Source organism: Sebastes umbrosus, chromosome 12 (assembly GCF_015220745.1).
Source record: "Sebastes umbrosus isolate fSebUmb1 chromosome 12, fSebUmb1.pri, whole genome shotgun sequence".
In the NCBI taxonomy this organism is placed as follows: Eukaryota; Metazoa; Chordata; class Actinopteri; order Perciformes; family Sebastidae; genus Sebastes; species Sebastes umbrosus.
In genome coordinates, this window is record NC_051280.1 from 921392 (window position 1) to 944563 (window position 23172).

A 23172-nucleotide genomic window follows, 5' to 3' on the forward strand; every position below is an offset into this window, starting at 1 on the left:
GTCATCATCATCATCATCATCATCGCCTTCATCATGCTGTACTGAGGACATTTTCATCTACCCGTGTTATGAAAACCTTGATGTTATAGATGACATTCAATTAGTAGCAGGGAAACCAGGTCAGATCCCCCTGTGAAGACACCACCTGGCTCCCTGTCTAACACACACACACACACACACACATACGCACACGCACACTCACGCACACACACACACACACACACACACACACACACACACACACACACACACACACACACACGTGTTGCTTGATTAACCTCGGTGTAGAGGTGAGCTTTAATGTTAGGAAGTAGATCCATCACAGTTGACAACCATCACAAATAGTAATAGCCTACTTTATTTCAGCGTAAAATTAATTAAATGAATTTATCAGACCAGACTGTAGACTAACTCCTATATTACATTTAGTTAACATACCAGAGAGAAGTTGTGTTTGTTGTATTGTATAAAGTTTTATTAATAATCTATTTTCTGATTTCATTATTCAACAACACACGTAGCTGTCTGATTGGTCTGTGCTCTGTGAGTCTGGAACATGATTGGCTGACAAGGAGGCGGGCTGACTGAACGTGGCTCCACAGAAGCCCGGCACGTTTACTGCGTCACCTGCGTGACGTCAGGTGGAAGTAGGTGGAGTGAGAGAGGAAGTGAAGGGACTGTGCCTTCAAGATTAAAGCACACAGCGTCTTGTATGTAGGCCTATATGACAAGATAGTGGAGGATGCACAGTTTTTACTTACTGTGACGTACCTCTGAGCCGACATATTAAGTGCCTTCTCAATCCCCATGTATTACTCACATTTTGCCAATTGTTATTCAATAAAGATTTTACTTTGAAAGTTACGACCGGAAAGTTCAAACTTGTAATGTAGTATGAATGAAAGCAGTCAGTAACCTGTGCTGAGATACCAAACATGTCCAGCTCAGTAGAGAGAAGTAGGCCTAGTTCATGACAGCTCATCACAACACCGCTGTCACCGGAGTCCGCTGCTCGCTGCCCGCTGCCTGGAGCTTCTCTCCCCGCTGCCTGGAGCTTCTCTCCCCGCTGCCTGGAGCTTCTCTCCCCGCCAGGTAAGATCAGCTGTCCCGCAGCCCCAGTATGTACAACACGGACCACGGCACCAAACCCCGCTGCGAAATCTAGGAATTCAATGTGCTCTTGCGTACTGGCCGACAATCGTTGCGGTAAAAACGTAATGAAATGTGCTTTACGATTTGACTTAAGTCAGCTTTCAGTTCGGCATGCACCCAATACACCAAGCAGCACGGGTTAGAATAGAGTTTAATCTATTTCATTCCTTTTCTCACTTGATCTGAATGTGAGCGTCAACACTTCATTTCCTGCATTCTGGTGCATGTGTATGCACTATTTTATGGTGTAAATGTCTTTATTTATGTAAAGGAAAACAAGAACGTCAGTATGAAACATAATGGGATGTAATGCAGTAAAGATCTCAGGCATTCTGTGTTGCTTTCAACTATGTATTCTCCTGTAGATCAACTTCTCTTATTTAATTCATTCAACACATGTCAACATGATTTACTCTTCCCTCCTCTTTTGTGTCTTTTGTTTTGAGAGCTAACCTCTTTAAATGGGCATGTACCACCTACAGCATGCACCTCAATGATGCATTCATTAATCTGAATTCATTTATAAAGCCCTGGACATTAATAGCTCATATGTGTTTCAAGATTTCTGCTCATGTTCATAACTTTCTGCACATTCAAAACATATTGCTCATATCTGTGTTCTATGAGATGTCCAGAATAAAGTCATAATATTTTGAGAAAAAAAGTTGTAATATTACAAGAATAAAGTCGTGATTTGATGAGGATAAAGTCAAAATATTTCAAGAAAAAATCTATCTGGCCTATAGTCTGCTGTACATGACCTTTACTCAGGCCGTCTGACAGATAACTGGAGGCTCCAGTAGCCTCGGGACTGTCAGGGGGACAGATGGAACTGTTCTTCATATTGCACATCCAGAAACCTTCGCCTGACTTGTTTTAGTTTTTTACCTCAGTCTTATTAGACTCAAACAGTGTCATTGCAGCCTGTGTGTTGGGCTGAGCAGGTCATAAATACAGTGTGTCAGCCTGCTGCTGGAGCCTAACTAAAGGCCCATGTTACTGCTGTTATTAGCCTACCACAGGTTTATGTTTGGCAGACATTCAAATATATATGAAATTTCAGGGATTTTTTAAATACATATATTGTCCAGAGCGATTTACAGTAGGGGCATTCAACCTGCATTGGAACAAGAGGTGGATGAGCCACTTCAATTATCTGATTTTCCCACCGAACCTAAAACATACCAAACTGTGACCCCAAAACTCTGGCAGCTACATATTGAATGCTTTTATTCATGGTTCAATCATCATGATTGTGTCCTCCTTTTACTCCAGCCAACCACTGCCTACGCCTGGGATGTCACCATACCAGAAATTTAGTAGATAAAAAACAAAAGTAAAACAACAAATCTCATGTATTTCAACATGGGCTCCATCTGCGTTTTGGTCATCACCATCTTAGTTTTTGGCTGTTGCCATCATGGATGTAGTAAGAGAACTGGACACAGCGTTGGAGGCGGGGCCCCGTTCATTCCTATGAAAGTGTCTCAGTGGCGCATGAAGCCTAAATAGCTCGACTTCTGACTGGAAAAGTACTCAGATCTTCCCGCAATCTTCCTCATCCTTTGGGCCCGTGGAGCAGGCGCAGTAGCGTCCGCTCGGTCACATGGCTCGGTCACGGGGTCACAACCATCATGCTGTCATCACGGCTTGCTAACTCCGCCTCCCAGCCCTCGCTCCAGTCTCGGTCTGGGTGTCATTTACATGAACGGAGGAATGGAAATACTGTAACTCTGGATTCAGCTGTTGGTGTGTTTTATAACTTTTAGGACCTGATGATTTAAATAAGGACTATTTGAGTGTTCACACTGGGGAGTTGATTTACAGACGTCTCTTTCCCAATGTAAGTCTATGGGGAAAAGTCTTTTAGGGCCCAATGGCATCAGCTGACGGACACGGAAGTTGTTGTACCACCGTTTGGCCATTATGAAAGTTGGGATCGACGACCGGCGCTCTTCCTGGGGGCTTGGTTGCCATCTTGTTTTTTTGCAACCAGAAATGACACTAGAGGGTGGAGCTAAGTACAATGGAATGCTGAATAAGACATTTTTAGGCGACCAAAAAGGTTCTAATTAACTTTGATGGAGTGAAAACACACTGTGAAAGAGTTAAAGTTGTAAGACGAAAACACGAACAACTCCCAGACAGGATAACGCCGTGGTAGCGACCTGTCAATCACAAGGTAGCCCCGCCCTAAAGCATCCCCTGCTTTATGGTCTATTTAGATAGATAGATAGTAACTTTATTGATCCCGAGGGAAATTCCAGACAGACTCTAAATGGGAACATAATTTACTAATTGAACATCATGCTGTATTGAAGAAGACTTGAAACTAGAGATTGAGACCATAAACTCATGTTTACAATGTTTACTGAGGTGATAAATCAAGAGAGAAGTAGGCTCATTTTCTCATAGACTTCTATACAATCAGCGGAGTCGCCCCCTGCTGGCTGGTAGAAAGAATGAAAGTGTAAGGCTCTTCAGCATTGGTAAGTGGTAAATGGACTTTCCTTTCTAGTCTTCTGACCACTCAAAGACTTTCTCATTGAAACACTTTGACACTAAAAGACATCATAATGTGATCTATTAGACTGTCACAATGTACTATTGTCTAATCAGACCGTCGGTATAACTGTCTGCCTGTCCTGTTAGGTTATCAATATGGCCTCATGGATTATTCAGATGACTGTGATGGTGCTATCTGTCTTCATCAACAGCAGCCAGGGGAAGAGGGACAAGGCGCTCTACTGTTCTGGTAAGTTACCACTGCTCTAACTGAATCATTATATTAGGTGAAATATTGCAGATGCTGCTGTTCTAATGTGGCAGTGACCCGGATAGTCAGTGGTATTGTCTATAGTGTGTGTGTGTGTTATTATTATTATTATTATTATTATTATTATTATTATGGATTGATAAATAGAATTAGGGCCTAAAGTTATATTTACAACCACGAAAAACAAGCAAGGCTGAATCGAAGTGATGTGTTCTGTCTCTCTCTCTGTCTCAAATTAATCACACATTTTGTATCTGTTCTAAATGTACCTTAAAGGGAGATTTGTCAAGTATTTAATACTCTTATCGACATGGGAGTGGGCAAATATGCTGCTTTATGCAAATGTATGTATATATTCATTATTGTAAATCAATTAACAACACAAAACAATGTCAGACATTGTCCAGAAACCCTCACAGGTACTGCATTTAGCATAAAACAATATGCTCCAATCATAACATGGCAAACTGCAGCCCAACAGGCAACAACAGCTGTCAGTGTGTCAGTGTGCTGACTTGACTATGACTTGCCCCAAACTGCATGTGATTATCATAAAGTGGGCATGTCTGTAAAGGGGAGACTCGTGGGTACCCATAGAACCCATTTACATTCACTGATCTGGAGGTCAGAGGTCAAGGGACCCCTTTGGAAATGGACATGACCGTGTTTCCTCGCGAAAATTGTGCTTAACTTTGGAGCGTTATTTAACCCCCTTCGCGACAAGCTAGTGTGACAAGCCAATGGATTCCTGAGGTTTTCTAGTTTCATATGATACCAGTATCTTCACTCTAGATTTAAAACTGAGCCGCCACAACCTAAAAATCACTAATTTGCGTTAACACGTTATTCTCTGGTTAACTTTGACAGCACTAGCATACAAGTTACTGTGTAACTTTTTGTGTTCACTAGAACCTGACCCCAATACACCAGCCAATATTCACTTATCACAGATGTATTATATCAGTGTATATGTTGGCCAATAAGTAACAATAAATGGTGGTGTAACATCCATCAGAGAGAACCGACAAGTTGATTTTTACACTGTAAAATGTCCCACTCCCTACATGTCTTGGTTACAGTCCAAAAACGGTTTCAACAGTTAAAAAAAATGCTTATGGTCGCCTGGTTAGCTCAGTTGGTAGAGCGGGCACCCATGTAACAGGCCTCAGTCCTGACCGCGGTGGCCCGGGTTCGAATCCGGCCTGTGGCCCTTTCCGCAACCACTTTCTCTATCTCCCCCCTTTCCAAGACTCTATCCTTTGTCCTGTCAATAAAATGCTTAAAAAATGCCCCCAAAAAATAACTTTAAAAAAAAAAAAAAAAAAAAAAAAATGCTTATGATATGTGTTTATATTGTGAAATGAATATTGGCCTATATATTGTTATATTATTATTGATCATGGTTTTAACTCAAATATTGATATTGGTCTCTTGGCCGTAAAAATCCAAAATCAGTTGGGTTCACCAAACGTTTTTATCCCAGGTAAGGCTGATAAAGCTTTAGTGTGATTGTCTGAACTGTGCACAATAACAATGTTGACTAAAAATTCCCAAATTAAAGCCAGATCATAAAAAGACAGATTTTTGTATTTGATGCTAATTGATTTGATTAACTTTTGTAACTTTGTGATCAATATTGTCAGAAACTCCGAGTGTAGTGTACAGACTCCTTGCAGTTCATCAGATGTCAGGAGAGTTTAATATCAGTGACATGCTCACAGCTGGACATGTGGTTCTCTTTAGTTACCAAGAATGACCTTTTAAATAATTCTCCATTTAATGAATACATTCCTGACAATGAGTTGCAGCTTGTCTTGTTGCCATCACTGAGGTTTACCTGTGTTTCCCAGCATGCAAAGCAATTGCGGATGAACTGAAGTACTCCATCAGTCTGGTGGACCCGAAGAAAACCATCAAAGTCGGCGGCTTTAGACTAAACCCTGATGGAACCATGAAAGACAAAAAGGTACAGTACACCGATGTGTAGGTGAAGATGCTACTCTTCGTCTCCTACAGCTCTTTGTTGGATGTAGTGGCTGAAGCACTGTCTGCTTACTGGTTGACAGTAAACTCAAGCCCTGTCCCACTTTTGTTCCACATTAACTCCAATGAGTCTAAAATGCTCCGCCACATCAACAGGAGCCAATACAGGGGCCCCCGAGGACAAAACACATACAGGAGTGAAAATAAAATCATACTGTAGAGAAAGCGCTCTACATATCCATTAGGGATGGGACGGTTCAGGTAAGAAATCCGAACCGTTCGGTTCAATAGTCACGGTTCGGGTCGTGTATGAATTGTTCGGTTCATTTGAAATAAGTTATGAGGCCGATTGTGTATTTTTTCATGTAGAGTTAGACTTCTGTTTATTGTCACATAGAAATCAAGGCCTATTGAAGGATGCTGGGACACGGGTGGACATGGGTCTAAAGGTGTGGGGAATGACACATAGGCAGTGTAACTGAAGCTGCGGTCGTGCGTTGCTATTGGCTCAATTTCGGCGAGTGCAGACCAGATTTTACTGCTCATGTGTTGTACCCCAAAGATATGACGCGTGACCCAGCCTCCTTCTCAGTTGGCACGGAAGAAGTGCAGAGTGCTGTCACTCAGATAAGAAATGGTGAGTAGACACGATAAAGAACAGTTAGAGGATCCAGCAGCGTCGTTTCTCTCTGCTGTATGGGAGCATTACAGATTTAGTGTTACCATGAAAATGATGGAAAAGAAGTGGTGGATAAAACGGTGACTGTGTGAGCCCTGTGCAACACGTGTGGTTTATGCTAGCGGCAACACTCCGGTGTGTCCGTCGTTAGCGTAAGGAGGAGAGAGTCGGGTTGGAAAGAGCAGCGGTGCATTCTCCCTGCAGCATTTAAACAGCCTCTACATGCAGACTCAGACTCAGACTCAGACTCAGACAGGGCAAAAAACATGACTACAGCATCGGGGAGGTTTATAGTGAACGATATGCAGCCTTATGCAGTCGTGGAGGACGCTGGATTTCAGCATATGATTAACGTTACGTTACTTGAGCCGCGCTATAATATTCCCTCTCGCCGACACTTCAGCAACACAGTAATTCCAGCAGCACAATCCCTGTAATGTGTTTTATAGTAATTAATTATTTTTAAATAACACAGTGGTACAGAAATCCAACCGTATTCCTCCAAATACTGCACTTTGTGAGTGGAAAAACTAATCTTTCAATTAAGAGCTAATAATCAGGGAATAGAGACATATGTTATACTGTTCTTTTTCTTTTTAGTATAGTTCTGTTTGAGCTTATGCTTCAATTGATGTTGATGGCCTTAGTCTATAATTACATCATATTTATATGAAAATAACAAAACTGCATTTTTTGTTTGCACTAATGACTGTAGAAGACCTTTTCTTTCAGTTAAGATTTGACAATGAAGAAGTGTTTATGTTCCTTATGGAAGCCATACTTTTGTTAAGGCAAACATTTGTTAACTTATTTTTGCCAAATAAATGAAAAGCATGTTGAAATCAGAACATGACCTCCTCGCTGTAACATTAATGAACCAAACCGCAAACCGTGACCCCAAAACCGGGATATGAACCCAACCGTGAATTTTGTGAACCGATCCACCCCTAATATCCACACATGCTGCAAATAACAAAACACAAACAACAACAAAACTTGCATCAACAGAAAGAAATGGAGGTCAGAATGACATCTGGTATGGTTTATACAATGTTAGCATACAGGAGAACTTTGGTTTGGTTACTATAGAGGATTCATACCATTTTAGTACATTCGGTGAAAAACTAAAACAAACGGCAATAATTATAATCAAAAATCATTTAGAATTCTACTGTAGCTTTGTAAAAACATATCATGTGATACAGACCATCCATCCATTCATCCATCCATCCCTCCATTCATCCCTCCCTCCATCCATCCCTCCATCCATCCATCAATCAATCAATCCATCAATCCATCAATCCATCCCTCCATCCATCCATCAATCCATCCATCCATCCCTCCATCCATCTATTATCTTTAACTGCTTATGTATTCAGGATCAACTGTTTAGTATTTCATCATCTAGTGATTCATATGTCATTAGTTATTATCCCCATATTTTGGTTATTATAAGCAACTAGAAAATGCATTTCCTGCTGAAAATGCGTGGGAATGCTGACAGCTGAAATTTATTGCAAAGCATTGCTGAAAATGCAGAAATGTGAAATGACTTGCCTAAAAATGTTAAAGCTCAAATGCACTGCACTGCACTGCTGAAAACCCTAGAAGATGAAATGTACAACTGGCAGAGTTGGAAGCTGAACTGCATCAGCTAAAGAAGCTAAGAGCTGAAATACATTGCTAGAAAAGCTGGAAGCTAAACTGTAATACTGTCAAAATTGGTAAATTTGAATTTTCCTGAATAGGCGGAAAGAAGAAATGCTTTGTATGTACATCAGACAGATGAACTGCATTGCTAAACACAAACAGAGAGAGAGTAGTATTTGGGTGAAATAAACATTTAAAACTATAAGTGCTTGGACAGAATTAGTATTTTCACTGAATGAACCTTTAAAATCTATAAGTTGTTACACAGAAAGTGGTATTTGGGTGGAAAGTAGCAGTAGGAGTTGTAGTAATAGTAATAGTAGTAGTAGTAGCAGAAGGAGCAGCAGTAGTAGTAGTAAGAGTAGTAGTAGTGGTAGTAGTTGAGGCAGCAGGAACAGCTGCAGGAGCAGTAGTAGTAGCAGTAGTTGTAGCAGTAACATCACTGGTAGTAGCAGTAACAGTAGTAATAATAGTAGTAGTAGTATTATTAGTAGCAAAAGCAGTAGTAGCAATAGTAGTAGTAGCAGGAGGAGCAGCAGCACTAGTAGTATTAGTAGCAGAAGGAGCAGCAGCTGTAGTAGTAGTAGAATCAGTAGGAACAGAAGCAGCAGTGGTAGTAGTAGTAGTAGTAGTAGTAGTAGCAGCAGCAACAGTTGTAGCAATAGTTGTAGTAGTAGTAGCAGCTAGAACTTTTAAAACTGTAAGTCGTTAGACAAAATATAGTAAATAGAGTTACTCTATAGAGATTTTATTTTGAGAAAAAAACTTGTCCTGAGTTCCTTGTTAAAGGGACTGTTTTATAACTTTTTAAGCGTATAAATGTACCGGGTCGGGACACATGCGGACTCGCATGTGCGCATTCGCGTGTGTCCGCTGTACTCTGCTCCGCTGCCTGCTTGCCTTCACTCAGACAGAACGTGTGTTCTCGCTCAGCTTGCTCCACCTCTAGACATGAATGCACGCTCACTCCACACTGCAGAAGAGTTAGTTTAGCTCTGAGAATATCTAGTGAATGTTCAGTTTGTGCAGAAATAAATGCTGCAGCTCCTCCAGACCAACGGAGGTTTCCCGTGCCTTGTGATGTGACGGGGCTCTGCAGAGAGAAGCGTTGTCGTCTCGTTACCGAGACGACAACGCTTCTCGCTGCAAGTTACTCGCTGCAGAGCCCCGCTGCGCTGAGGCAGGAAAAAACAACACTAGGATCAGATCTAAATCATGTTCATGGAGAGACCTTCGTCTGGTCAGCTAACATTACTGCCAAGCAGGTGAAATATAGAGTGATAGTCCGTTTTAGCTGACGTGTGTAGCCTCACTGTGTTGAGCGATGCTCGTTCAGATATATTTAGAGCGAGCAAGCTCGACGCTGACTTTCGTTGATTTCACGGCCACAGGTGTCGCTGTTAACAATCATTTCTGAAAGTTACAAATAGTCCCTTTAAGATACAGTTACCTTCTGTGTGTGTGTGTGTGTGTGTGTGTGTGTGTGTGTGTGTTAGTCAGCCTGCTCTGATTAGCTAATGTGAATCAGCTGTCTAGCAGCAATCAAACGTTGCCGAGGTGATGGCCACACTGCTAAGCACCCTCAATGAGACAGTTTATAATAGGAGTTAACCAGGGACATACTGTACATGTCATAAAAGTGTCTCTCAGACAAAAAACGTGAGTCCAATCGGCAAAATAATGTCATCGTCAGAGAGAAGCAGCTCTGCCGAACGCATTGATGTCATTTTTTTGTGTGTGGAGTCAAAAATGGGATCATGGGAGCAGGTTAGAAAAGTGCCATTGTCAACTTTCTTTCAGACATTTCCCGTCTGATTTAACATTGCTCTCTCTGGAGCGGCTTGTTGGACTTACTCTCACTTTTGGGACCCTAGAGACGAATGTGTAAGTCCGACTGATTCCATAGCTACATGACTGCGACCGGCACAAAATTTCCTACAATTTGATGGAAAAATTATCTATGAAGAGTGAAAATTGTGGGCTAGGGAGCAATTTGTTCTGAACATTTTCAAAAGATTTCAAAGCTTTCCCGCACTCTAACGATGATGTCACACACTCTAGCCCTTAACGACCCACGCAATACACACCCATTATAAAATCTGAAATGGTCTGAAAATTTCATAAAACGTAAACTGCGATAAATGAAAAACTGTAAAAGTTATCAAAAAGCTGAATCATAGCTGAATAGTTCAAAGACTTGTAACCCATTTAAAGTTTAAATGAAGTCTGTAGCTGAAAGTATGCGGAAGCAGTAGCATTTCAAAGTGGAGTAGGTTTAAGAGGATTTGAAGATTTTCTCCATTGAGTTACGTTGTAATACAAATTTGGAAAAAGCTTAATATTTTAAAAAGTATAAATAGTTGAAACAAGCCAAGTCATAGCACTAATGTCCTTAAAGAGCTGAATATTTTGATAGTTGAACGGTTTCTGTAGCTGAAAGTATGCAGGACTAGTTAAAGGCCAAAAAACGTACAGAAGAAATAATTGATTGAAGAAGTTGAATAAACCTTAGAAGAACAATACTGGGAATGCTGAATCAGCATTCCCACAATAATCACCCTTACCTACTTAGCATAATAACTATAGCTAATTCCTCTGCTATCATTATCACCCATCAAATGACTTCAAATGTGTAGAATTCTCGATTCTGATTGGCTGGAGAGTGTCCCTACAGTGCAGTCCCATTAAGCCTGTGAAAAGCGTTGTATGATGATGACCTTTTTCAAGTCTGACAAACGATGATGTCATAGCAATGTCACCTGGGTTATCTCAGCTCGTAACGTGTTATAAACTTTAGGTGTGGAGTTTGAAAGTTGTAGGTGTTTAACATACCGGGAAGGTCCGATGAAAGATGCGTAGTTGCATTATGGGAAATGTCAGTTCTTGTGAGTTCCCAACATTATGGAAGAGCAATACTAAATCACTGTAAGAGGCATTTGATCAGTAGTGAAAGGAGACATTTTCTGCGTGCGTGCGTGCGTGCGTGCGTGCGTGCGTGCGTGCGTGCGTGCGTGCGTGCGTGCGTGCGTGCGTGCGTGTGTGTGTCACACACAGTGAGACTATGGATCCAGGTTATTGTTCCTGGTCTAATGAGGTCACATCCCATTGGAACCTGGACATCCTCTATTGCCCAGAGACCAGGCTATCATGAGGTGTCCAGCTCTGCCATTGATTTCCTGGGCTTTAATCACTGATAGCTGCACTCACTGGTGTGTGAAAGTTAGACAAGAGGGCTGGACGAAAGGGCCAAATGATCTATATTTGAATTCTTTAGATGATATATATCTCTATATATGAATGGGTTTACAAAATGATTTTTCAAGAGTTATCAATAAACAGTGAAATGTGCCAAAGTTGGGTGAGCATTCTATGGAGGTTCAGTGTTCATGTTAAATGATCATTAGGCTCTGCAGTGAGTGACAGGAGACACCATTCTCTACCTCTGACCTAACGTTACTGTGAATCCTCCTGTCACTGAAGCAAAGAGCCGATACTCTGCACCGCGACCCGGCGTCATATCTCCATCCTATCAGCAGCAGTGGTCCAGTTAGTTGTCCAACCACCATCACTGTATATCTGGTTCCACTAGGTTTACTACGAGCCACACCAATGATCAGTCAGTTAACATGAGCTCCACCTCTACCAGCTGCAACATTAAAGTGATGAACACATTAATGCATCAATAATTATAATACAATGATATCATTAATTATTCTGAAATGGGTCATTCTGCATGGTAGAGTAGGCTACTTTTACTTTTGGTACTTTAAGTATACTTTGATGCCAATACATTTGTACTTTTACTTAAAGCTTCACTAGGCAGCATATTTTTGGCATCATTTGGCAAAAATCCCATAATAACCTTTCAGTATATTGTAATTCAAGTGTTCTGAGAGAAAACTAGACGTCTGCTCCTCCTCATGGCTCTGTTTTCAGGCTTTAGAACATCTAGCCCGTGACGGGAGACTTTATCCCTGGCAGAGGTCGCTGAGGTAGTCAAAAAGCTCCTCAGTGGCACGGCGCCCGGGGTGGATGAGATTCACCCTGAGATGCTGAAGGCTCTGGACATTGTTGGGCTGTCTTGGCTGACATGCTTCTTCAGTGTCCCGTGAAGCTCGGGGACATTTTTAAAAAGGGGGACTGGAGGGTGTCCTCCAATTACCGGGCTATCACACTACTCAGCCTCCCCAGGAAAGTTTCTTCCAGGGTACTGGAAAGGAGGCTCCGACTGATTGTCGAACCTCAGATCCAGAAGGAACAATGCAGATTTCGTCCTGGCCGTAGAACAGTAGACCAGCTCTTTACCCTCACGGGGCTGTTGGAGGGGTCATGGGAGTTTGCCCATCCAGTCTACATGTGTTTTGTGGACGTGGAAAAGGCTTACGACCGTGTCCCCCGGGAAGTACTGTGGGGGGTATTGCGGGAATATGGGGTACCGGGGTCGCTGTAACAAGACATCCGTAGCTCAGTGGGTAGAGTGGTCGTCCTTTAACCACAAGGTTGGCGGTTCAATTCCCAGCTCTGAAATTAGTTTCCATCGTATGTTGGCTGGGCTCAGCCTTAGAGAGAGGGTGAGGAGCTCAGACATCCGCAGGGAGCTCGGAGTAGAGACACTGCTCCTTCACGTCGAAAGGGGCCAGCTGAGGTGGTTGGGGCATCTGATCAGGATCCTCCTGGACGCCTCCCCTTGGAGGTTTTCCGGGCATGTCCAACTGGTAAGAGGCCCCAGGGAAGACCCAGAACACGCTGGAGAGATTACATATCTGGCCTGGGAACGCCTCGGGGTCCCCCAAGAAGAGCTGGAAAACGTTAGCCTGCTTCACCCGTGAACCAGCCCAGGATAAGTGGAAGTAAATGGATGGATGAAATACAATATCTTAGGTCATAATACTTGGGTTGTAAATGACACCAACAAAAAGCCAGGACTCCATGCTGCATAAAGAGGCTTTATTTATCTCATAAGACAAAAGTATCTGACACATTTGAACACCAGCCCTTGTGGTGGTTGGAGCTATTTTTAGTCTCCATGATGGATGCTGCATTCATGTCATCCAAATCTAAGTGTCCTTCATGGTGCTAGTAATGCAGCTTATCTGTGTCATTCTTGGCTTCTCATTAAGCAGTTGTCTAAAAGTGGATTAATTTAGATATGAATGCTAATTACTCTTCTTATGCCCCTCGTGGGTTCTGCTTAGATTTCATTTAATTTGCCCCCTAGCTGTGTCTGTGTGTGTGTTTGACTGTGTGTGTTTGAGTGCTGTAAACTCAAACAGCCAAAGATTATGCTAACATGCTCACAAAATGATGCGTATGTAACATATTATAAAGGACTAGAGATGCTCATTTTGAAAAATGTTCTTAACCGATAATCGACCCTCGTTAACCGATTATTAACCATTAACGGACAAGATATTGTGCCTCGTACCAGCTGCAGGAGCACAACAGATATTGGTTGACGGCAGTCCCCAGTTCACCGTCCGGGAGCGTTAACTTAGCAGCTACGGTGCTGCGTGTAGTGTCGCAGACATGCAGCCACTTTCCCAGTAAAAGTCTCCACCGCACATTTAGTTTAGTTTAGCAGGTTGTCAGCTGTGTGTCTGCCCGGCGGAACTTTAGTGAGTTTCCAACAGACCATGTGTTTGTGTTGGCGGTGAGTGTGAGGTTGTTGGTGGCGTTCTAGCTGTGAACGTAGGTGTAGCAGTGTGTGTACAGTTTATTTGTCGGTGAATAAATACTACGAAATTACAACTCCTCCACTCCGCTCAAGCGAGCTGGAGACCGGAGCCAACTTCCTGTATCCTGCAACTCTGGCTCCGCCTTTTAAGGTGGGTTGTTAAGGTGGACCAGCTTTTCTCCTTAAAGTGACGAGCCGCTCCTCTGAGCCGCTCAGCTTTTGAGTTAATTGTTAACATTTCTTTTAACCGTTTTAACCGATAGCGTTAATCGGTTAAAATGCTTAATGGCGGTTAACAGTTAAACGGTTAATTATGGACATCCCTATAAAGGACACTTTGAAACTGCTCTAAAGAGCAAATCCACATGTCAGAACACAGCTCATGGTAATGCACCTTGTATTGATCCCACATTTTATTATTTGGTGCGAGACCACACAAAGACATCACACCACATACAGCAGCAGCTATTGCTGTATATACTGAACACAGGAAATGTTTCAGGCATGTAAGACATGAGTCATAAACAACATGATATGTTCTTTGTGGAGCTGTGATTTTACACCGACCCTCAACAGCCTACAAGGAGAAGAAGCAGAGCTGATTTTATCAGAGTAAGATGTTTCAACAAAAAGTACTCCAATCAATTAATACTGCACTTCCATCAAATTTGGTGACTCACTGAAGAAACAGTTTTGTGTCAGTTTAAAAGGTCAAAATTGAAACAGCAAAGCTTTTCTCAGACTTGTCAGAAGACAGACAACAGTCTTATCTAGGGTTGAGTCAACTGACCATTAGTGGAGCACCCCTTTCAGCAACAGAACCATATACGTTTCATTTAGGGGTGTCTCAGTAATCGCGGTATTAAAAACATGAAAATAGTAATATCATGTAAATAATCCAGCCACGATATATCGTGTTTAACAACAACAATGTCATTTAGCTCTTGGTTTAGCTATTTCTCTTTTGTGTTCTCCTGCACGCAGTAAATAAAGCTTGTCGCAGACGTGACATGTACACGCGCCACAAACAGACTATAAAGTAAACGCACCACAAGCCAGCGCACGTCTCGTCTTCGTGATTCTGTCAAAATGACGACGAATGAAGAGGAGATACTTTATCGCTCTGCTAAAAACGTAAACTCTGCAGTGTGGGAATTCTTCGGGTTTTTATATTTATACTGACCTGTGGTACTGTAGTACCTCTCCTGTATGGACCTCGCTGTACTTCTAATGACTGTAGTACTTCTCCTGTATGGACCTCGCTGTACTTCTAATGACTGTAGTACTTCTCCTGTATGGACCTTGCTGTACTTCTAATGACTGTAGTACCTCTCCTGTATGGACCTTGCTGTACTTCTAATGACTGTAGTACCTCTCCTGTATGGACCTCGCTGTACTTCTAATGACTGTAGTACCTCTCCTGTATGGACCTCGCTGTACTTCTAATGACTGTAGTACCTCTCCTGTATGGACCTTGCTGTACATCTAATGACTCTAGTACCTCTCCTGTATGGACCTTGCTGTACTTCTAATGACTGTAGTACCTCTCCTGTATGGACCTTGCTGTACATCTAATGACTCTAGTACTTCTCCTGTATGGACCTTGCTGTACATCTAATGACTGTAGTACTTCTCCTGTATGGACCTTGCTGCACATCTAATGACTCTAGTACTTCTCCTGTATGGACCTTGCTGTACTTCTAATGACTGTAGTACCTCTCCTGTATGGACCTTGCTGTACATCTAATGACTCTAGTACTTCTCCTGTATGGACCTTGCTGTACTTCTAATGACTGTAGTACTTCTCCTGTACATGGACCTTGCTGTACTTCTAATAGAAACTGAAGTGACTAATGTAACAGTACTGGAACCAAATGTACAAGAACAAACATTGATTCATGTAAGCCTTCCTACAGACCCCATGTTAATATTATTATGTAATACTAGAATTGTTGTGCAACTTGGCAACTGAACCCTTACTCCATGATTTTTACTTTCTTTCTTTATATTTGGTCTTAAAAATGTGTTCTCTGACTTTCTGATGGACAGACACTCTGGTTTACTTATCCAACAGTGGAGAATGTTTCTTTGAACGTATCACTACAACCAGGGTCTGAAATTAGCACCCGGAAAATGTGGGTAAATTGTCGGCATTGGCGGGTGAAATCATCAGGACACCCGCCACTTTGGCAGGCAGGGAATACAATAGAGAACAGTAGTTGTCCGCTTTGTTGGCATCTCATGCTTCCGTGACTATTGATTCCTCTTATTGATGCTTTCCCACAGTTACGCTGCACAATGACGCATACTTACGCTGGATCATGTTTCAGTTTGTTTGGGACCAGAGACTAGGCAGAGAGAAAAAAAAGCGCTCAACAGCATGGCACTACTAAACCTGAGGGGACGCTCCCTATCTTTCCCTGATAACGCTGCATTCTGAACAACAAACCCGTGTTGAAATCAGCAGGAGGAGAGTTAGTAACGTTAGCTGTTAGCAGCCGTTAGCAGCACAGTCCTGACTGAGCTACTAACGTTAATGGAGGTGCATTTCAGTTATTATTATGAGACGTTCAAAGTTGGCTCAGGAAAAAGGACTATTGAGTGAAGGTTAATTACAATGTTATCATGATGTGTACAAATGTAATCTCGTAAAATGTAGTTTTTGGCGAGAAACTTGAATAAATCCAGTTTGAAGGAGATGTTTTCACATCAATATAAAATAGATAAGGGAAGTATGACCCTTTTAACTTCATAACAACTCCAAGATTTTTTTTAATCAAAGCAAATATTTAAATAATCATAATCATTTGAATTGTCTGTTTTTATGCAAATAACCACTATAGATGACAATAACAAAGTACAGTACTGTGTGCACTACCCTCCCTCCACGGTGTAATTCAAACACTGTAATTTAACATGCATATAATGTTTTAATGTTTGATGTTTTTTATGTAAAATATATCGAACACTGAATGACATCAGATCTAAAATGTTATTCTTTCACTTAGCGCATGGATTTCAAAAGTAGCAGATTAAATTTAAAGACAGACAAAAAAATATGCCACAGAGACAAGAAGTGAAAACAGTTCATTTCAGACCCTAACTACAACCCAGACCAGTGTTTCTGGGTTGTTATCGTGCTGTAGCCACCAGGCCAGGATAGTGTGGTTCCTCCAGAGATGAGCTCCTCCTCTGCCCTTAGCTGACACTAACCTCCACCTGTTGCATTGTTTGGTCAATCAAATGTTACTGAGCCAGAGAAGAAGCCAAACCTTGATCCCATGCCCTCCCGGCTCCCTCCTTTTCAGCAGCTTTTGACCTAGTGTGAATCGGAGAGGGAGGGATGTCACAGCTTAGATGCCATCAGTGAGGAGGATTTGCAGGTTTTAATTCTCTGCTCTTTGGCCTCCTCACAGTAGGACTTCCTGGGGGCATGGGGCTGCTCCGTGGCACAAAAGTTAAACCTGCCTGCTGCAACAATGACACATTTAAGGCCTCCAAAGACATTGAACTTAGTTGGAGCGATGAGCTGATCTCATGGTGACCGGTTGGAAGTCATGCATTGAGAATGAGAGGATGCACAATGACACGCTGACACAGTGACACAGTGACACATAGTATCATGATCCAGAAATGTGAGTTTAATGATTTTGTTTTTTAATCCAGAGAGGTTTTGTCTTTTCTCTCTGCTGGGTTCTTAAAGGAATAGTTCAAGAGAGAGATGACATGCAATAGGCCTCTGCAATAAACATCACAACGATTCTGCTGCCAGCATGCCCCATTTGTGTTTGTTAAATCCATAAACAGAAATGTAAAAAAGTTTGTGGTTTTAAGGGGAGTTATGTCCTGGAATTCTGTGAGGGATCATGTCACTGACTACATTTACATGCACAAAATATTCAGTTTTTTGCCCTTTTTCCTAAAAAAATAATCCTCCTACTAAATGAATATTCCACTATTCCCGTTTACATGCAGCCGTTTATATTCTGATTGACATAAAACTCCCCCATGACGTAGGACCTACAGCTACGTCCTTTATATTTAAATTTCCCTCCTTTTCCAGTTCATAATTGCTCCTGTGGTGAACCCTCGCTGTCACTGTACTACAAGTTTTGCTAAACTTAAAGGAAGTGTTCCAAACTGTCAGCTAGTTGGTTTGTGTACAACGTAAAGAGCTGGCCATAAACAGGCAAGAGGCTCCCATTTGTCCCAAAGCACTGTGTAAAGAGCTCATTTGGCCCTAAAGTACACTGTAGTCTCCAGCTGTAGTGTATCCCAGTATACTGTAGACTCCAGCTGTAGTGTATCCCAGTACACTGTAGTCTCCAGCTGTAGTGTATCCCAGTACACTGTAGACTCCAGCTGTAGTGTATCCCAGTACACTGTAGACTCCAGCTGTAGTGTATTCCAGTACACTGTAGACTCCAGCTGTAGTGTATCCCAGTACACTGTAGACTCCAGCTGTAGTTTATCCCAGTACACTGTAGACTCCAGCTGTAGTGTATCCCAGTACACTGTAGACTCCAGCTGTAGTTTATCCCAGTACACTGTAGACTCCAGCTGTAGTGTATCCCAGTACACTGTAGACTCCAGCTGTAGTGTATCCCAGTACACTGTAGACTCCAGCTGTAGTGTATCCCAGTACACTGTAGACTCCAGCTGTAGTGTATCCCAGTACACTGTAGACTCCAACTGTAGTATATCCCAGTACACTGTAGACTCCAGCTGTAGTGTATCCCAGTACACTGTAATCTCCAGCTGTAGTGTATCCCAGTGCACTGTAGACTCCAGCTGTAGTGTATCCCAGTACACTGTAGACTCCAGCTGTAGTGTATCCCAGTACACTGTAGACTCCGGATGTAGTGTATCCCAGTATACTGTAGACTCCAGATGTAGTGGGTAGCCAAATACGGTCGGTGAGTTTTGATCTCTGCAGGCATGATGGTACCAAACCTGACAACCTCTCTGTGATGACGAGACGTCAGGGAGCTGCACACAGTCACTGTTGTTCGTCCAGAGAGAGATTCTTTATTGCTGTTTGTGGATGGATCAAACAGGATGAACTACATACAGCATGTTAATCAGTGAGCCTTAGAGGTCTAGTAGGTCTATTTTTGAACTTGTACAGAGGATCATTACTGTTCCTCAAGATCCCAACGGCCCTGAGAAATATTCCAGCACTTAACTCCTCCTAAAACTACTACTACAATTATTGATTTCCCTTTGACAGAGCCAGGCTAGCAGTTTCCCCCTGCTTCAAGTCTTCATGCTAAGCTAAGCTAACCACGCCCTGACTCTGGATCATATTGATCTTCTCATTGAACTCATGGGAAAAAAGAAGCTTACTCCCCAAAATGTTGCCCTATTGCTTTTAAGAATTGTCCCTGGCATCACCTGTTCTCCATCCTCTTCCTAATGACATTAACCAGCTCTAGGCTATGATTTAATGCTATTCTACAGATGCATATTATTTACATACAGAATTGCCAGCTAATTGCAAATTGCTTCAATATTTCTCTCTTGTCATAATGAAGTGATATTATTATCATCAAACCTTTATCATGGACTTTGTTATTCACTAATCCATGCTTTAAATGGCATAATGGTCAAAATGACATTTCAGCTTCTCCTTCCACTCGCTGCTTTCATGACAATATCATTATTATTATTAATTTATGGGTCTTCATTGGCCCATAACACCAGAACAATGAAATTGAAAGGCCCCTGTCCACAGTGGTGCAATAATGGCTCCCTATCCAATGGGAATTGAATGGAGGATAGCATCCCTGAGAAGCCTATTCTCTGGCCCAACCGGTCTCTTCCCCCCACCACCACCTCCGCCCCCCAACCCCATTCTTCAAACAACACTGTGACTGACAGCTCCCTTTCACAAGACTCCGACTGGCAAGGAAGGGGTTTAATTCCAAACCATTTTGTAGCATGGCATGATAAAGACTCCGACCCGAGCACGGGCTGAGATGGACCGACGTGGTTTTATTGTCGGGCAGTGGGAGGTGTCCTTTTTTTAATGGGGTTTAGTTTGAGTTTACATTTCAAACTCCATATCATCAGATACATATATATGATGAGAAAAGACACCTCTGAGCAGTGATGTGATGTCCCACTGTTCCTATATAGTCTGATCATCATATGATTTGATCTGCTTATTAAGCAAAAGGAGGACTCTACATTTACTTGGCAGCTTTAGTACTAGCTGTCTTATTATAGAAATGATGCATTGTTATAGATGGAAACACTATAAACACTAAGTAGTCTCTATGTGAATGATACTTACATAATGATGCATCGATAATAAAATATCATCATATATCATAATATAAATCTTTGAAAAGGTTAATTTTCCTTTTGATACTTAATATCTACATTTTGCTGATTAACACTTTTTTGTATTTATTCCTTTGTAATAGAGTATTTTTCACAGGAGTAAACATACAAGACATGGAAGACCCAGTCAACAATGAACATTCACAAGAGGTTCTTAGTTATACTTAGTTATTTTTATTTGTACATATATCTATACACTTATTTTGATATAACAAATTATAAACTACCAAATCAAACTAGTGCTCTCTCTTCCATTTTATTTGCCTAATCTTCCAAATCTGGCGCTTTAGCTAATTTCCAAAAATAAATTTGGAGGCTGTAATCATACTCACCATGAGAACTGAAAATGCATATTTTTATATATTTGAGATCTGACCTTTTAATAAAAATAAATCAGCCAAAGGGATAGCTGAACCAAACCATCCCAGAATAGAAGGAACCCAATGAAAAGCATTGTTGGGTAGTTTAAGTAGAACATCGGATGTCAAGTACAACCTATTGAAAATTCTGTCTTGACCGTAGAAATTATAGTTTGACAAAATAAACTCAATTCATGAAAAATAATATGAATAAAAAAGTGAGACCTGAATAATGGCTGCTAAGCCATCTCCATGACTAATGAGCAAACTCCATCTGCTGATGAAGACCATAAGATGTGGTTGAAAGCTTAAATCAAAGTGAGTGAGCAGACCTTGAGTAAAGATGATCCATGGCTTGTATAGTTGTCCTGTTCCAGCCGCTCAGATGTGCTCATTTCATGCTTCTCTTACTTTTTAACGATAAGACATTTTACACATTTTGAGACCAAATGACTGCTTGATTGATCGTGACAGTCACGTGCACATCAGTAGATAATGAAAACAATTGGCCCCATCTATATCTGTCCCACAAATATGCCAGACTAGACATGATCACTAATCTCACTCACTCAGTGGATGACATGGTGCCACTGGTGTCAAAGTCATCACAAGCAGATTTTGATTGATAGGTGAACCTCATCGTCATTGGCCTGCGTGACCTACATCCGTCGGTGCTCGCCCTCCGACCTTTGGCCCCGTGCTGTAACATATTCTGTTCACCGGCTAACTTCCTTCCTCCTCAGCACAACAGTGTTGTCAAGCTCAAGGGATCTTCTGCTGAATGAATCAGAAGTCAAAGAGGTAGGGAGGGCCTTAAAGACGGAGGGATCAGTGATTGGTGCGACTCACTGTCACTATGAAGGAGGAAAAAATAGGGAACGCAAAGGAAGGAAAACAGATGGCGGAGAGGCCCTTTGTCACTTTGTGACATCTTGAAGTGTGTGTGTGTGTGTAGTAGTGTATTAGTGTAGTGTAGTAGTGTAGTAGTGTAGTGTAGTGTTCTGAAAAGAGACAAAAGAGGGACAGGGAATAATATATCGACACTGTTACAAAATCCAGTTCATCTGCAAGATGCCCTCCAACCCTCCCCTCTTCCTCTCTGTGCAGTACCCCATAACCCCCCCCCCCACACACACACACACACACACCCGCCACCTTTTGACCAAAGAAGACAAGGAAGATTTCCTCCTTTGATCATGGAGGATGGGGGGGATGAATGGGCCAAAGAGAAGCAGCTGAAGCTGCTGAAGCAGTGCAGCGGTGTTTACGCTGCACCTGGCTTCTGTTGAGGCTTCTCCCATCTCCTCCACCGACCCGACCCTTCCTAGGAAACCAACCCCTCCCTTTGGCTTTTTCCAGCCTGCTTGGAGGTGTAAAAAGCACATCCCCCTCCCCCCCCCCCCCCCCCCCCAACACACACCCCTTTCACCCTTTTCACCGCCTGTCCTCGCCCCCTCATCCCCCAGGCGTCACCCCTGTCACCCAATCTCCTTCTGGGGATGGTGGGAGGAGGGTGCTGCACCTGTCTTGACCCGTCTAGACACCGCCGCCTCACTGTTTTGTCCTCAAAGGGGGGACAGGAAGAGGACGGTGGAGTTCGGATGGAAAGGTGGGGAGGGTATGTGTGCAGGTTAAAAGTCAGAGTTGGAGGGTGAGGTTTGTTAGTGACGACGGAGAATCACAGCGGAAACAAGAGGTCACCCTGCTGACCCCCACAGAGCCCTGTGGTGTAACACAGCTGACACCGGGGCGACCCACACTGACGACTGTCACCGTCAGACGGGTTCAGAGAGACTTTTTGTTTTCCTCACGATAAGCTAACCGGTTGTCTTATTTGGTTGCCATGGCAGTGACACAGTTGCCATCTCAGATTTGGAAATGTATTTTTTAACCATATTTCCAGCTTGGCCTACGCGTGTTTTCAGAGGCATGTGTTGAGTTAGTGTAGGAAACATTGGGAAGATGAGAGGAATGTCATGTGACCAGACCAGAACCCACCAAACAGCTCAACATCTGCTCTCCATGTTCTCCTCCTCTCTCTCGGTTGTGTGGCCAGGTACCTCTCGCTCGCTCAGAGACTCACCTCAGCGAGCTCCTGGAGGGGGTGTGCAACAGCATGAGCGACTACGCCGTCCACGTGGACCCCGACACCCAGCACAAACAGTACAGGAGGTTTGCTCCCAGGAGCAATGGGGCCACCGGGGACTTCCCAGAATTTAAAAATTTCCAGTTCGACGGACCAGAGGCATCAAACGTCCTGAAATTCGCAGTAAGTGCAAAAGTATATGTATATATATATATATGTATATATTGTATTTGTGATAGAAATGTAATCATAACTGTGGACTGATTTAGGGGCGTGTTGGTTGGAGGCATTTGCAGAGCAGGGCTGGGTTGCCCCAGCTTAATTATATTAATATATATATATATATATATATATATATATATATATATACTGGAAAAACAAAGTTTGGAAACTTGTGTTTGGTGGATTATTTCTCTGTTGTTACAATGCTAATGGTCATTGTATTTTACATGGTTGGAAAGCCTGTTT

At 42.4% G+C, this 23172-nt stretch overlaps 1 protein-coding gene across 3 annotated transcripts in view; it reads left to right on the forward strand.

The window, feature by feature from the left end:
- The first annotated feature begins 797 nt into the window (after positions 1 to 797).
- The window catches only part of cnpy1 (canopy FGF signaling regulator 1), a 24801-nt gene continuing 2426 nt past the window's right edge, over positions 798 to 23172 (forward strand). Inside the window, exons 1-4 of one of the 3 annotated variants that reach the window (XM_037788485.1) lie at positions 798 to 1092; positions 3870 to 3907; positions 5779 to 5894; positions 22675 to 22887. In XM_037788485.1, the coding sequence (XP_037644413.1) occupies positions 971 to 1092; positions 3870 to 3907; positions 5779 to 5894; positions 22675 to 22887 (489 nt within the window). In that variant the 5' untranslated portion in view covers positions 798 to 970. Of the gene's footprint in view, positions 1093 to 3801; positions 3908 to 5778; positions 5895 to 22674; positions 22888 to 23172 lie in introns of all 3 variants that reach the window. The other 2 variants (XM_037788486.1, XM_037788487.1) reach the window with 2 other exon arrangements.